Below are 16,290 nucleotides of genomic sequence, written 5' to 3'. Positions count from 1 at the left end.
GTAAGTATCAAATAGCAGCACACAACAAAATGAAATTGATTTTATTTTTACAGATGGGAGATAACTGGTATTGATGTGAGAGTCAATTAGCTGTCTGTGTGTAGTTAAAGCATCGACTTGTTAGAACAGAGATCACAATTAGTACTAATCTAGAAGAAACAATAAAAATTCAAAGAAGATAGGGTATGCGATTGAGGCAACTCCAACTTGACCTATTTAAACAAGCTGTTGATGCTGAGAAATAGGAAATGGATAAAATAATATTGTTTCTTAGGGAAGTTTTACTTGATGTAAATCAATCTCCCCAATGAGGAGATCAAGCAGATTTGATTTCCTTACCAAGCAATGAAATATGGTATCCAAGGAAAACACTGGTTTAGAACGTTTAAACTCATTTGTATAACCTTACAGAGAAGAGTGGTAGATTATGAGCAACATCATTTCATAAAACAGCTAGAATCAGTGGAGGAAAACAGTTTTAGAGAAAGCTGAGATCATTTAAAGATGAAACTGGAAAGAGGATAACAGATGGGAGAAATAGAAAAAAAAGATCCACAAACATGGGGTGTACTTTTTTTTAAACCACAGATTTCTTTCTATCAGCGACAATAAAATCGCTGCATTTGGGCTCAGCAACATAGTCTCCAGTGAGGAAGACAAAAGGGGAAAGAGCTCTGCTGGTATAGACTTAGTATAATACAGGGGAGGTCCATACTGAAGATGTCAGTTTTGAGAGTATTAAGGTATTTATCCTCAAGAAATCTGAAAGAGGAGAGACTATCAAGTGCTTGGGGAAAAAAATCATGAATCAATTGTTATAAGTCCTTAGCAAAAAAAACAAAAACAAAAACAACAGATGAGTAAGAAATCATCAGTAGCCAACAACCCAAATGTCTTCTTCCCTATGTCTACAAAATCTTTATGGGAATAGCCTACACATGAATCAAGCATATCTTTTTTTTTTTTTAAATCAACTAATTAATTAATTTTTAGTTTTCAACATTCACTTCTATAAGATTTTGAGTTCTAAATCTTCTTTCCCTCCTTCCCCTCACACTCCTCAAGACAGCATGCAATCTGACATAGGCTATACATATACATTCATATTAAACATATTTCCACATTAGTCATGTTGTAAAGAAGAATTAGAACCAGAGGGAAAAACCACGATAAAGAAGTAACAAAACTAAAAACTAAAAAGAGACAGAGAAAACAGTATGTTTCGATCTGCATTCAGGCTCTATATTTCTTTCTCTGGATGAGGATAGCATTTTCCATCATGAATCTTTTGCAATTTTCTTAGATCTTTGCATTGCCGAGAAAAGCTAAGTCTATCAAAGGTGGTCATCACACAACGTTGCTGTTACTGTGTACAATGTCCTCTTGATTCTGCTCACCTCGCTCAGCATCAGTTCATGTAAATCTTTCCAGGCTTTTCTGAAGTCTGTCTGCTCATCATTTCTTTTTTCTTTTCTTTTTTTAAAATTTATTTTTAATTTTTAGTTTACAACATTCAGTTCCACAAGTTTTTGAGTTCCAAATTTCCTCCCACCCTCTCCCCACCCCTTCCCGCCTAAGATGGCATGTAATCCAATATAGATTCTACATATACCTTCATATTAAACTTATTTTCACAATAGTCAAGTTGTAAAGAAGAGTTATAACCAATGGAATGAACTATGAGAAAGAAGAAACAACAAGAGAAAAAGAGAGAGAGCAAATAGTTTGCTTCAACTTGCATTCACATTCTGTAATTTTTTCTCTGGATGTGGATAGTTTTTTCCATCATGAGTCTTTTGGAGATGTCTTAGAACCTTGCATTGCTGAGAGGAGCCACGTCTGTCAAAGTTAGTGATCAGTCTGTAATCGTGTGTAATGTTCTCCTGGTTCTGCTCCCCTCATTGAGCATCAGATCATATATGTCTTTCCAGGTTATTATGAAGTCCATCTGCTCCTCATTTCTTATAGCACAGTAGTATTTCATTCATATACCACAATTTGTTTAGCCATTCCCCAATTGATGGGCTTGATTTCCAATTCTTTGCTACCATAAGAAGAGCTGCTATAAATAGTTTTATACACATGGGTCCTTTTCCCACTTGTGTGATCTCTTTGGGATACAGCCCTAGAAGTAGTACTGCTGGGTCAAAGGGTATGCATATCTTTATAGCCCTTTGGGCATAGTTCCAAATAGCTCTCCAGAATGGTTGGATCAGTTCATAACTCCACCAACAATGCAACAGTGTCCCAATTTCCCCACATCTTCTCCAGCATTTATAATTTTCCTGTTTTGTCATGTTAGCCAATCTGACAGGAGAGATGTGGTACCTAAGAGTTGTTTTGATTTTCATTTCTCTTATCAATAGTGATTTAGAACATTTTTTCATATGACTATAGATATCTTTAATTTCTTCCTCTGAAAACTACCTGTTCATATCTTTTGACCATTTATCAATTGGGGAATGACTTGTATTCTTATAAATTTGACTCAGTTCCCTGTATATTTTAGAAATGAGGCCTTTATCAGAGACACTGGTTGTAAAAATTCTTTCCCAATTTTCTGCTTTCCTCCTAATCTTGGTTGCATTGGCTTTGTTTGCACAAAAACTTTTCAATTTAATATAATCAAAATTATCCATTTTGCATTTTGTAATGCTCTCTATCTCTTGTTTGGTCATAAATTCTTCCCTTCTCCATAAATTTGACAGGTAAACTATTCCTTGCTCTCCCAAATTGCTTATAGTATCAGCTGTTATATCTAAATTGTGAATCCATTTTGACTTTATTTTGGTATATGGTATAAGATATTGGTCTATGCCCAGTTTCTGCCATACTATTTTCCAGTTTTCCTAGCAGTTTTTGTGAAATAGTGGGTTCTCATCCCAGAAGCTGGACTCTTTGGGTTTATCCAAGAGTAGATTACTATAGTCATTGACTATTGTGTCTTGTGTGGATTCTGCTGATCCATCACTCTATTTCTTAGCCAGTACCAAGTAGTTTTGGTGATTGCTGCTTTATAGTACTGTTTAATATTTGGCTAGGCCACCTTAACCAGCATTTCTTTTCATTAAGTCCCTTGATATTGTGGAGCTTTTGTTCTTCCAGATTAATTTTGTTATTATTTTATGTAGCTCTATAAAATAATTTTTTGGTAGTTTGTTTGGCATGGCACCAAATAAGTAAATTAATTTAGGTAAAATTGTCATTTTTATTATTGGCTTAACTATGAGCAACTGATACTTTTTCCCTTTATTTAGGTCTGAGTTTATTTGTGTGAAAAGTGTTTTGTAATTGTGTTCATATAATTCCTGCGTTTGCCTTGACAGATAGACTCCCAAATATTTTATAGTGTCTACAGTAACTTTAAATGGAATTTCTCTTTCTATCTCTTGCTGTTGGGCTTTGTTAGTAATATATAGGAATGCCAAGGATTTATGTGAGTTTATTTTATATCCTGCAATGTTGCTAAAGTTGTTTATTATTTCAAGTAGTTTTCTACTTGATTCTCTAAGTAAGTCACCATATCATTTGCAAAGAGTGATAACTTAGTTTCTTTTTTGTCTGTTCTAATTCCTTCAATTTCTTTTTCTTCTCTTATTGCTAAAGCTAACATTTCTAGTACCAAATTGACTAATAGGGGTGATAATGGACATCCTTGTTTCACCCCCAGTCTTATTGGAAATGCATCTAGCTTATCTCTATTACATATAATACTTGCTGATGGTTTTAGGTAGATGCTACTTATCATTTTAAGGAAGACTCCATTTATTCCTATGCTTTCTAGTGTTTTTAATAGGAATGGGTGTTGTATTTTGTCAAGAGCTTTTTCTGCATCTATTGAGATAATCATATGGTTTCTGCTAGTTTTGTTGTTGATATGATCAATTATGCTGATAGTTTTCCTAATATTGAACCAGCCCTGTATTCCTGGAATAAATCCTACCTGGTCATAATGTATTCTTCTTGTGATAAGTTGCTATAATCTTTTTGCTAGTATTTTGTTTAAAATTTTTGCATCTATATTCATTAGGGAAATTGGTCTATGATTTTCTTTCTCTATTTTGACTCTTCCTGGTTTAGGTATTAGCATCATATTTGTGTCATAAAAAGAATTTGGTAGGACTTCTTCTTTGCCTATTTTCCCAAATAGTCTATAAAGTATTAGAATTAATCATTCTTTAAATGTTTGATAGAATTTGCTTGTAAATCTATTTGGCCCTGGAGATTTTTTCCTAAGGAGTTCATTGATGGCTTGTTCAATTTCTTTTTCTGAGATGAGGTTATTTAAGTATTTTACTTCCTCTTCTATTAATCTGGGCAATTTATATTTTTGTAACTATTCATCCATTTCCCTAAGATTATCAAATTTATGGGGATACAATTGTGCAAAATAATTCCTAATTATTGTTTTAATTTCCTCTTCATTTTTCATTTTTGATATTGGCAATTTGGTTTTTTCTTTCTTTTTTTTTAAATCAAATTGACCAAAGGTTTATCAATTTTATTGTTTTTTTCCCATAAAACCAGCTCTTAGTTTTATTTATTAGTTTAATAGTTTTTTGATTTCAATTTTATTAATCTCTTTTGGTTTTCAGTATTTCTAATTTGGTATTTAATTGGAGATTTTCAATTTGTTCTTTTTCTAGCCTTTTCAATTGCATGCCCAATTCACTTATCTCCTTTTTCTCTATTTTATTCATGTAAGCATTCAGAGATATAAAACTCCCCCTAAGAACTGCTTTTGTTGCATCCCATAAGTTGTCTCATTATTGTCACTCTCTTGAATGAAGTTATTTTATTGTTTCTATGATTTGTTCTTTGAAGCACTCATTCTTTAGGATTAGATTATTTAGTTTTCAATTAATTTTTAGTCTATCTTACCATGGTCCTTTATGACAAATAATTTTTATTGCATCTGATGATGCATGATCTGAAAAGGATGCATTGACTATTTCTGCCTTTCTGCACTGGATTGTAAGGTTTTTATGCCTTAGTACATAGTCATTTTTTGTGTATGTGCCATGTACTGCTGAGATAAAGGTATATTCCTTTCTATCCCCATTCAGTTTTCTTCAGAGGTCTGTATATATCTTTTCTAAAATTCTATTCACCTCCTTAACTTCTTTCTTGTTTGTTTTGATGTTAGATTTATCAAGTTCAGAGAGGGAGAGGTTGAGGTCCCCCACTAGTATAGTTTTGCTGTCTATTCCTTCCTGTAAGTCCCTTAACTTCTCCTCTAAGAATCTGGATACTACACCACTTGGTACATATATGTTACGTAAGGAAGCGTCCTTCCTTATCTCTTTTAATTAGATCTATCTTTGCTTTTGCCTTGTCTGAGATTAGGATTGCTACCCCTTCTTTTTTTTTACTTCAGCTAAAGCATAATATATTCTACTCTACCCTTTTACCTTTATCCTGTGTGTATTCCTCTGTTTCAAATGTGTTTCTTGTAATCAACATATTGTAGGATTATGGTTTTTAATCCATTCTGCTATCTACCTCGGTTTTATAGGAGAGTTCGGCCCATTCACATTCACAGTTGTGATTACTATCTGTGCTTTTTCTCCATCCTATTCCACCCCCCATTTATGCTTTTATTTCTCTCTTCTCCTTTTCCCTCTTCAAAACAGTTTTGCTTTTTACCACCGCCTCCCTCAATTTTCCTTCCCTATCACCCCCCTCCCTTTTCTTACCCTTTTCCCTTACTATTTCTTCCATCCCTTCTAACCCCCCCCCTTTTCTTTCCTCTTTCCCCTCCTATTTGCCTGTAGGGTAAGTTTGATTTCTCTACTTAATACAGTATGTTATTCCCTCCTTGAACCAAATCTGATGAGAGTAAAACTCAAACACTGCTCTTCTCCCTCCCTTTTTGCCCTCTACTATAATAGGTTTTTGTACCTCTTCATGTGATGTAATTTATCCTTTTTTGCCTCCTCCTTACCTCTTCTCCCATTACAATCCCTTTGCACCCCTTAATTATGTTTTTTATCATCACATCAGTTAATTTATACCCACACCCTCTATGTATATCCTTTTAAATGTCTTAATAACTATACCATGCTCAAGTTTAACAAGTATCATCCTCCCATATAGAGATGTAAACAATTTGCGCATATTGAATAACAAGGTTTTTTTTCCTTGTTTACCTTTTTATGCCTCTCTTGAGTCTTGTATTTGAAGATCAAATTTTCCATTGAGCTCTGGCCTTTTCATCAGGAAGTTCTGGAATTCCCTTATTTCATTGAATATCCATCTCCTTGCCTGAAAGATTATGCTCTATTTTGCTGGGTAGTTGATCCTTGGTTGTAGTCCAAGCTCCTTTGTCTTTCAAAATATCATATTCCAATCCCTCTGATCTTTTAATGTAGAAGCTGCAAGATCCTGTGTGATCCTGATTGTACTTCTGTGATATTTAAATAGTTTCTTTCTGGCTGCTTGCAGTATTTTCTCCTTGACCTGATAATTCTGGAATTTGGCTATAACATTCCTTGGAGTTTTTAATTTGGGATCTCTTTCGGGGGGGGGACCTTGGGGCAATTTTCCTTGATGATTTCTCAGAAGATATTGTCCAGGCTCTTTTTTTCATCATGGCTTTCTGGTAGGCTGATAATTCTTAGGTTATCTCTCCTGGATCTATTTTCTAGGTCAGTTGTTTTTCCAATGAGATATTTTACATTTTCTTCTATTTTTTCATTCTTTAGATTTTGCTTGACTGATTCTTGATGCCTCCTAGAGTCATTAGCTTCTACTTGCCCAATTCTAATTATAAACAAATTGTTTTCCTCAATTAGCTTCTATACTTGTCTTTCCATTTGGCCAATTTTACTTTTCAAGGAGTTGTTTTCTCCTGTTAGGTTCTGTACCTCCTTATCCATTTTACTTTTTAAAGATTTGTACTCATCAGGGAATTTTTTCCTATTTAGTCCATTGTATTTTTTTTAAAAAAGAATTGGTTTTTCTTTTATCTCTCTAATTTGGCTTTTAAAATCCTCCTTGAGCTCTTCCAGGAATGCTTTTTGGGCTTGCGACCAGTTCATATTCCCTTTTGAGGTTTCAGATGTGGGTATAGTATCAATGCTGTCCTCTTCTGAATTCATATTTTGATCTTCCCTGTCTCCATAGTAAGATTCCATGGTCTTTGCTTTTCTAGTTTGCTTCTTCATGGTGGTTGCTTTTTTCCTGACTTTTAAAGTGGATCTCTGCTTCTGGGGCACAGGGGCTCTGTCCCAAGCTCCTTTTGTTGGGAACTAGGGGCCTGCTTCCTGGTTTTTTGTGTTTTGGCCTCTGGTTTTGTCAGTTAGAAGCTATATAATGCTGTAGTTCACCTAGTGCTGAGCTGGAGCTGGCTGGTGTGTGCCAAGCATTGAGGCACAGTGAAGCCTTTCTGAGTTTCCCCAGGGTTATACTGAAGCTTGCAGCATGAGGTGTGGGGCAGTGGTCTGGCTGCTGGAAGTCTCCTCTTCCCCTAGGGCTGCGCTATAGCATGGGTGGTCTCAGCCGTTGTCTGCACTGGTGTCTGCCAGTTCCCCTGGCTGTGCAAAAGCATGCCTGAAGTCCTGGTGTTTGTGCTTGCCAGCTCCACCCCCTTGGGGCTCAGGGACTCCTGGTTGTCTGCTGAAGTGGGGATTGCTGGGACGCCTCCCGTCCCTGCCAGAGCAAGAGGGTACTTTTTCCCTAGCTTCCCAAATGGAAAGACTGCTGTACTCCTACTTCTGGCTCCTCTATTCCAGGGTTTTTCCTAGGGCAGTATTCTCTGGGTTATCCAAGGTCAACAGGGGAGGGATGAAAGCACTTACAGTTTACCCCATCATCATGGCTCCCAGAAGTTCAAGAAGGTGACTTTCAAACATATAGTCTGTGGGCAGATAGCCCCAGGAGCAGCTGCTGCTGCAGCTGTAGGCTCTGTGCTTCTGTCTCACTTAGCTCTGATAGACTCCCATCCTGCACTAAGAGGTTTGGGGATTGCCACTGCAGTGGGTAATTCAGCCTGTTGGGGTCTGCTCCCACTCTGCTATGGTTAGGCATAGGCTTGCATGCACTTGGCGCTCTCCCAGCCTGGTGCAACAGATCCTTCCTGTCAACCTTCTGAACTCTCCTGGGCTGGAAATCTGCCAAACTGTGTTAGTAGATTCTACCTCTCTCAAATTTGTTTAGATTCACTTTTTTAGAGGTATCTGAAAGAATTTGTGAGAGAGCTTCGGTACATCCCTCCATCATTTCTTATGGAACAATAATATTCTATTACATTCACATACCACAGTTTATTTATCCATTCCCCAGTTGGTGGGCATCCCTTCAATTTCCAATTCTTGGCCACTATAAAAAGAGCTGCTGTAAATATTTTAATATTTTCGTACATGTGGATCCTTTTTCCCATTTTTATGATCTCTTTGAGCTAGAAGTGGTAGTGCTGGATCAAGGCTATGCATAGTTTTATAGCCCTTTGGGAATAGCTCCAAATTGTTCTCCAGGATGGTTGGATCAGTTCACAACTCCACCAACAATGCATTAGTGTTCCAATTTTCCCACATCTTCTCCAACATTTATCATTTTCCTGTTTTTGTCAAGTTAGCCAATCTGATAGGTGTGATTTAGTACCTCAGAGTTGTTTTGATTTGAATTTCTCTAATTAATAGTGATTTAGAACATTTTTTCATATGACTATAGATAGCTTTAATGTCTTCATCTGAAAACTGCCTGTTCACAATGTCCTTTGACCATTTATCAATTGGGGAATGACTTGTATTCTTATAAATTTGACTCAATTCTCTATATATTTTGGAAATGAGACCTTTATCAGAGACACTGACTTTAAAAATTGTTTCCCAGCTTCCTGCTTCCCTTCTAATCTTGGTTGCATTGGCTTTGTTTGATCAAGCATGTCTTTCTTGAAAGTACAGGAAAGTACAAATGTTTAAAATTGTTTTAACATGCAATTGGGAAAGAATAAGATATTATTTTAAAAAAGAAAGTACAGGAAAGGCACACACAGGATTTAAAAAATACATTTTATTGATTCCTTTTGTCTTTACATCATAGTCCCTTAACTACCTACACCACAATTGAATCCAATGTTGTGACAAAGAAAAATAATTAAGCAAAAACATTTAGCACAGGAATAATATTTGGCAATGCACATACTATTATGTCCTTATGGTTCCCTAGTTTTCTGCCTTTAGGGAATAGGGTATGTTTTATTTTCTGGTATCTGGTACTTTCACAGTCATGTTATTCCTCCCCTTGAGAATGAACTCTCCTTTGTGACAAAGAAAAACAAAAAGCAATAACATCTAATACTGAGATTGTGTCTGACAATTTATACAATACTCTATCATAGCAGGCTCCCACTGCTTTACCATGATGTGCAGGAGGTGGGGCAGCTAATGCTTCTCTCATCATCTTTTCTCTGAAACATTCACACCTTGTCTGTTACTCAGAGTTGAGTTCAATGTCCTTTAGTTTCTTTTAGTTATTCTCCATGCTCACAGTTTAACAGCATGGTATTTTTTTTAAAAAGGTCAAAAGAGGAGAAATATTGAGGAAGAGAGAGGGTTGCCACCAACATGAATTGGACAATTAAAAAGTAGATTCTCATTTAGTTTTCTGAGAGTGGAATTAGATTAAAGCAACTATGAAGTCTTACATACCTACACTAGGGTTAGGACAAAGAGTTCTTTGTAATCTAACTCATGGCTAGGCTCTGTGGATAGTAGGCATATATCCACCTGTCTATACATTAAAAGTTCCATAACCATGAGACTTTTAATTTACATTGTTTTAATTATTACATATATTTTTCTCTTACTTCTGTTTATTTCCCTCTGCACCCATTCCTACAAATCTTCCCAGAGAGACAGAGAGGAGAAAACATGGAGGTAACTAATGCAGATGGCTTTCTCAAGAAGTTTAACCAAGAAATGTAGGAGATTTAAGGATAAAACTAACCGGGCTGGTAGAAGGTTGTTGTTGTTATTTTAAGGATAGAGAAGACATGAATGTATAGCAAGGAGGAGGCCAATAGATAGAAAGATAATAAAGATAAGGTGGGGGAACAATCAGCATTGTACTAGGCACTGGGGATACAAAGGCATAAATGAAATAGTCCATGAGTGGTGAACCTGTGGCCTCGAGGCCACATGTAGCCTTCTAGGTCCTTGGGTCCAGCCTTTTGACTGAGTCCAAGTTTTACAAAACAAATCTTTTTTATTAAGGGGATTTGTTCTGTCAAGTTTGGAGTCAGTCAAAGGGCTGTACTTGAGGACCTAGAAGGTCACATGTGGCCTCAAGGCTGCAGGTTCCCCACCCCTGAAATAATTCCTATTTCTAAGAGCATACATATTGTGTGGTGGAAACAATATGTATACTAATAAGTGAGGCAGCAGAATGCACTGCAAAAAGCACTGGATTTGGAGTTAGAGGACTTTGGTTTGAATCCCAATTCTCCCAATTGTTACCTGGGATCTTGGGAAAGTCGGTGGACTTTCCTGTTTGCAGATCTGTGAAATGAGGGGAATGGACCACATGACCTCTAAGGTCTCTTTTTAGATCTAAATCTATTATCTAAATAATATTATTTTTGAAATAGAAATAAATCAATACATTTATATTTTTATATCTCATGCCTAGAATACATTTCCTTCTCACTTCTGCCTCGTAAAAACCTTTATTTTCTCCTCCTTTATGATAGCTCAAACACCACTTTCTAGGTGAAGACTTTCCTAATCCTCCCTATGGCTAATGCTTCTCCTGGCTCAGAGAAGGCACTTAATAAACACGTGAGGGTTGACTGACTCATCTTTTTCTCTCTCCCAGAACCTAGCAGAATGTAAGAGGCACTTAATAATAATGTGGGTTGAATTGAATTGGGTCCCTAGCATCAAATTCATTCATTTATATGAGCTTAAGACTGTATTGTGGTGAAAATCAAAAGTGGGGCAAAGAACAGGATAGCAGGAGATCGACACATTAGTGGTGATTCCAAAAGGGGTTTTTAGGCAAGGGTCTGATGGTAAATATTTAACGACTGGCACTCCCCCCTCCTCATCCCGCACTCCCACCCTGTATTCACAAGTTTAATCTGCTATTTTTTTTTTATGGTTTTGTTTTGTTTTTTTGGAGGGGAGAAGGCAAGGCAATTGCGGTTAAGTGACTTGCTCAAAGTCACACAGTTAGTAAATGTGTCAAGTGTCTGAGGTCAGATTTGAACTCAGGTCCCCCTGACTCTAGGGCTGGTGCTCTACTCACTGGGCCACCTAGCTGCCCCTAATCTGCTATCGTTAACATTTTCTCCATCACTTTCTTCAGTATGGTCAGTCAACAAAACATTAAGTCAAGCCCTGATTTGTAGCATTTGCCTATTTCTGAAGTATAAATGCTCACACTGAAAATTTAACAATCAGCTTTCCTGAGCCCTTATGAGCTGGCTCTAGCATACTCTTATTTTCACAACTCATGATGGATTCATTTTCCTTGTTATAGGTCCAGCACTAGCAATATTATTGTGCTCCTTAATCATAATCTGTGCCATTTCAACTCACAGATGGAACAAAGGGGCCCTGCTTTCATTGGACAATGAATTTTTTTCCATCTCAATAAAGCAAAATTTATTTGTGTCTTGGATCCTTTTTTTTTCTTTTTTGGTCTCAAATCTGTCTCTGAGTGATTTTTTTCTTTGATGCTGTCAGTGGTTGATGCTGGTAGCCTTGAATTTAGTCTTATTGTAAATGAAAGACAACTGGAAGTCAAAGAGGAAGAGGGCAGTTCCAGTGTGTCATCTGTGTTGTGTAGGGAGAAATCGATAACTTTGGCAAAGGTTTGGAAACAGGAAGGCACTTGAGTAAAGTAGGAGATGGCCATCTGCTTTGTGGAAGCATTCTAGATGATGCTCCATAACCTAAAAAAGAATTCTAGAAGAATGAAATGGCTATCTAATTACTTAACAATAATTCTATCAGGAAAGGAAAGTCATTTTTCTGTTTATGCTTATTTTTTTATTGGGCAGGATTCAAAAGATGTCATTCATTTCCAGCTGATAAGAATGTATTAGACAAAACCATAACATTGAAAACTATGAAAAAGTAGCCTACAGTGTGTTGTTTTTAGAAAACGTAGCAGCCTCACTGTGTTTGTCCTCTCAGACTTCTCTTCCTTTTCCTTTTCCTTCCTAATTCTATGTCAGATTCTGTAATGTATGGGAAGGAAGAGAAGAGGGCTCTTGTATGGGAATATCTATTCGTTCCGGCATCATACAACTTTAAATCTTTACTTGAAAGTAACTCTTGGCAAACATTCCAGGACCATGTGTAAGTAGAGAAGGTATCATAAAAGGACTCATTTCCAGATTCTAGCCCAATCAGATCACCTCGAATTTTGCGCCAGAAGTTGAGCATATCTTTCCGGTGCCCAAGGGCAACTCCCAGATGGTATGCATCAGTGGCTTTCTTTACCTGTGAAAGGAGAAGTTAGACATTGGAAATGAATACTTTGAAAGAGAGATAGATAGGGATAGGGACAGCATTCAGTACTTTGAAATACTGTAACTTGAAATAAATCAGAGTAAAGGAAATTTGTAGACTCTCAGGTAGGAGTGACTTTAAAGACTAACCCTTCCATTTTACAGATAAGGAGATTGAGGCCCTGAGAATTTTATTTGTCTAATGTCACATGGTAGGTTGATGGAAGAGCTAGGGCTTAAACCAATGTATAAGCTAATTTTAAGCTCCTTTTCAGTTCTCCCCACTGCCTCTTGGGATCATGTTCTTAAACCAGTCCTATTGGCTAATGCCAATGAATCTATCCATTAAATTTTATTTTTAACTTTATTTATATTTATTTTATTTTAATTTACTTTATTCTTAATATCAAAAAAGGACATTTCTATTCACATAGCAGAATGCACAAAAAGAATTCCATATGAAATTCATATATTCTATGTGAGACTTTTATAGGTAAATCTTCATTTTCTACTGTTTGTTTCTTTTAAAAAAGTATATATCAAAAATTTTACATGTTACTTTCAAAACTGTTCTGTTTGCCTGCACTTCCTTCTGGAGTTTGTCCGTTTAGTCAAAGCCTCTTTTGAAGGTTGGTGATGGAGCCATGTTCCAACAGTCTATTTGGTGTGTTGTTGGAACATAATCTTTCATTGAATAATATCTATTCTTTAAGATAGCTCCAATTCCATTTTCTCAGTGAAAGTTTTCATGACCCACTCCATCCACAGGCTCCTTTGAACTTCTGAAAATAGTACCAATTGTCTGCACCATTCACATGACTGTCTTGTATCATTAGCAAAATTTACACATGTATGTTTTCAATTAGAAATCCACAGAAGCAGGGACTATGTCTAGTCTCTGCCAGCTGGCACAGCAAATACTCTGAGCCTGGAGTCAGGAAATCCTGAGTTCAAATGTGGTCTCAGACATTTATTAGTTGTGTGATCCTAGGTAAGTCACTTAAGCACTCTCTCCCTCAGTTTCCTCAACTGTAAAATGAGGATCATAATATCATCTCCCTTCCAGTGTTGTTGTGAGGGTCAAACGACTGTTTGTAAAACTGTTTGTAAAACTCTCAGCACCAGGCCTGGAACTGATTAGGCACTTAATAAATGCTTGTTTCCTCTCCCCTTACACTTTATATCTCCCATCCATGGCCCATACACAGTATAGCAGATGCTCAGTAATATTTGGCTAAGTAATAGAAGGAAGCATATCTCCCCACATGCTGAAAACATTCTATCCCAAGTCTAGAAGTCTAGAAGGTGGGACTGGAGAGCATTGCTGCTGTTTTTGTCTCTGGGCAGCATGTGTGTGTGTGTGTGTGTGTGCATGCAGGTAAACTCAGAGGGGTAGGGGAGGGAGGGAAGGGCAATCTACAGAGAGAATGCACAGAAAACCTCCAGAGGAGAGCAGTAAGTCTCCTATGCTCATTCTCAATCTGTTTCTGAGATGCAAAAAGCTGCATTTCAGATACTTCTGCAGTGGCTTGGCCATAGGGCACCAGATTTCCTAAGTATTCAAGAAGATAAGCACACCTGAATAATTATAATAAACAAGATTGGTTCTGTAGAAGAGTTGAGAAAACATATCTCTCTCCATTACAGAGATCGGCATTATGTAGATGCAGTATCACATACATTGTCAGACATAGCTGACGTGTTGAATAGTTTTGCTGAACAGCTTTGTTTTCTTCCTTTTAAAATCTCTAGATAGGGGAAGGGGAAAGATGTATCTAGAAACAAATATAGCGTTAAAACAAAAGGCATCAACAAGAAGTTTAAAATTATTTTTTTAAGTTTAAAATTCTTAAAAAAAAGAAGATAAAAGTGCTTATTTACTATTATTTACTCATTTCAAACCAGGAGCAGCTAGTTCTCAGACAGTCCTAGGTTTCAGTCATTATCCTACTGGTTACACTAGTAAATTTGCAAGTGAAAAAGCTCTACAATAATAGTTTGTTGCTGTTGTTCAGTTGTTTCAGTTGTGTCTGACTCTTTGTGAGCCCATTTGGGGTTTTCTTGGTAAAGATTATGGAATGGTTTTGCCATTTCCTTCTCTGGCTCATTTTACAGATGAGCAAAGCGAGGCAAACAGGGTTAAGAGACTTTTCCAGGGTCACACAGCTAGTAAGTGTCTGAGGTCAGCGTCTTCTTGACTCCAGGCCCCAGCACTCCACCTACTGTACCACCTAGCTGTCCCTACAATAATAGTAGCCTGTAGCTAATTTTTTCCTATAATGAGAAGGATTTACATACATTTACTCATAATAAGGGACTAAACTGAGAGAAGACCTAGTCCTTTCTTTTCCACTGATATGAATCAGAAACAATCCAGAGGAGCTTCAGGAGCAGTATTTAAAAGTAAGGAAATTTTTCAGTGCTTGCTTATCTGGAGATAATTATCTTTCCTTACCTGTTGCCGTAGACAGGCTGCTTCAGCTACGGTCCATTGCCGCTTTTTCTTGATCATGTGAGCAATATTGATAATCTCTTCTGGCCAGTTTGAATTTTCTAAAGGTTTAAAGGATGCTGCCTTTATTCAAAAATAAACAAATAAATAAAGAATACATAAATTAGTAAGCAAAATTACCATCCAGTGCTACAATAAAAGGAAAATAGATCTTCCCTTTTTCTTTATATTTTTTTAAAAGACCTTATACTGTTGTTATGCACATCCAGAGCCCAGTGTCCAGTTCTCAGTGTCCAGTGTAGTACTGTGTACAAATATGTTCTTAATAAATCATAGGGTCATAGATTGCAGAGCTGAAAGTATCTCAAGACCCAACCTTCTCATCTTACAGATAAGGAAACTGAGGCACAAAGTGGTTAAGTGACTTGCTAATGGTCACATAGCTCATAATTTTCTGAGGCAGGGTTTGAGCCCAAGGTTTCCTGACTCCAAGTCCAGTGCCCTAATTCATTATGACATACTTCCTCTAAATCTTTTTCAATAACCATGAAGGATAGTGACATACATAGATCCATATAAAACTTATTTAAAATATATAAAACTTTCAGATCCACATACATTTCACCATTAGTCATCATATACATATATATGCATGTACATATATATATATATATATATATATATATACATATATATATATATTTATATATACACAGACACATATATGGCCTGTATTGATCCTGGACAACTCACTGAAGCACTCTCTGCCTCATTTTCCTCATCTGTAAAATGGGGATGATAATAATAGCACTTACCTTCCAGGGCTGTTAGGAGGATTAAATGATATAATATTTGTAAAGTGCTTACATAACACAATTTACATTTGTAAAGGGCTTACTTGGTCCTCTTGAGAATGAACAACAACAACAAAATTACAATAAATCCTCCCACCCTTCCCTTTTTCCTTCCATCCTTCCTCCTTCCTCTCTCTCCCTCCTTTCTCTCCCTCCCTCCCTCTTTCCTTCCTTCCTTCACTCCCTCCTTCCTTCCCTCCCTCCTTCCTTCCCTCCCTCCTTCCTTCCATCTTCAGAGAGTCTGGATTTGCCTGAGTCTGGGGGGTTGAGTATAAGCAGTGAGATAAGTGTGGTATGGAGAGGAAAAGAGTTTGTACTTAATTCCTAGGCATTCCAAATTTCCCAAATTTCTTGGGTTCTCTTTAACTTGCCTTATGTGGCCTTATTTATTTCTCTTAAAGGCAGCAAGGCAATGCAGTGGATGGAGGGCTAGATAGGGAGTCTGGAGAATGATGCTAAGTCCTGCCTCAGATACTGCCTATCTCTGCGACATTAGGTGATTCATTTAAACTCTTTCAACCTCAGTT

General features: G+C 36.9%; 1 protein-coding gene across 1 annotated transcript in view; it reads right to left on the bottom strand.

Moving 5' to 3' along the window:
* Positions 1-11,998: 11,998 nt before the first annotated feature.
* The window catches only part of EFCAB3 (EF-hand calcium binding domain 3), a 37,424-nt gene continuing 33,132 nt past the window's right edge, over positions 11,999-16,290 (bottom strand). Inside the window, exons 11-12 of the mRNA XM_036755640.1 lie at positions 14,913-15,032; positions 11,999-12,449 (exon numbers count right to left, since the gene is read on the bottom strand). Coding sequence (XP_036611535.1) covers positions 12,120-12,449; positions 14,913-15,032 — 450 coding nt within the window. The 3' untranslated portion in view covers positions 11,999-12,119. The remainder of the gene's footprint in view (positions 12,450-14,912; positions 15,033-16,290) is intronic.

The sequence above is a fragment of the Trichosurus vulpecula genome, chromosome 4, assembly GCF_011100635.1.
Source record: "Trichosurus vulpecula isolate mTriVul1 chromosome 4, mTriVul1.pri, whole genome shotgun sequence".
Lineage (NCBI taxonomy): Eukaryota > Metazoa > Chordata > Mammalia > Diprotodontia > Phalangeridae > Trichosurus > Trichosurus vulpecula.
The sequence above is the reverse complement of the archived record's forward strand: the minus strand, read 5'-3'. Positions and strand labels throughout refer to the sequence as shown.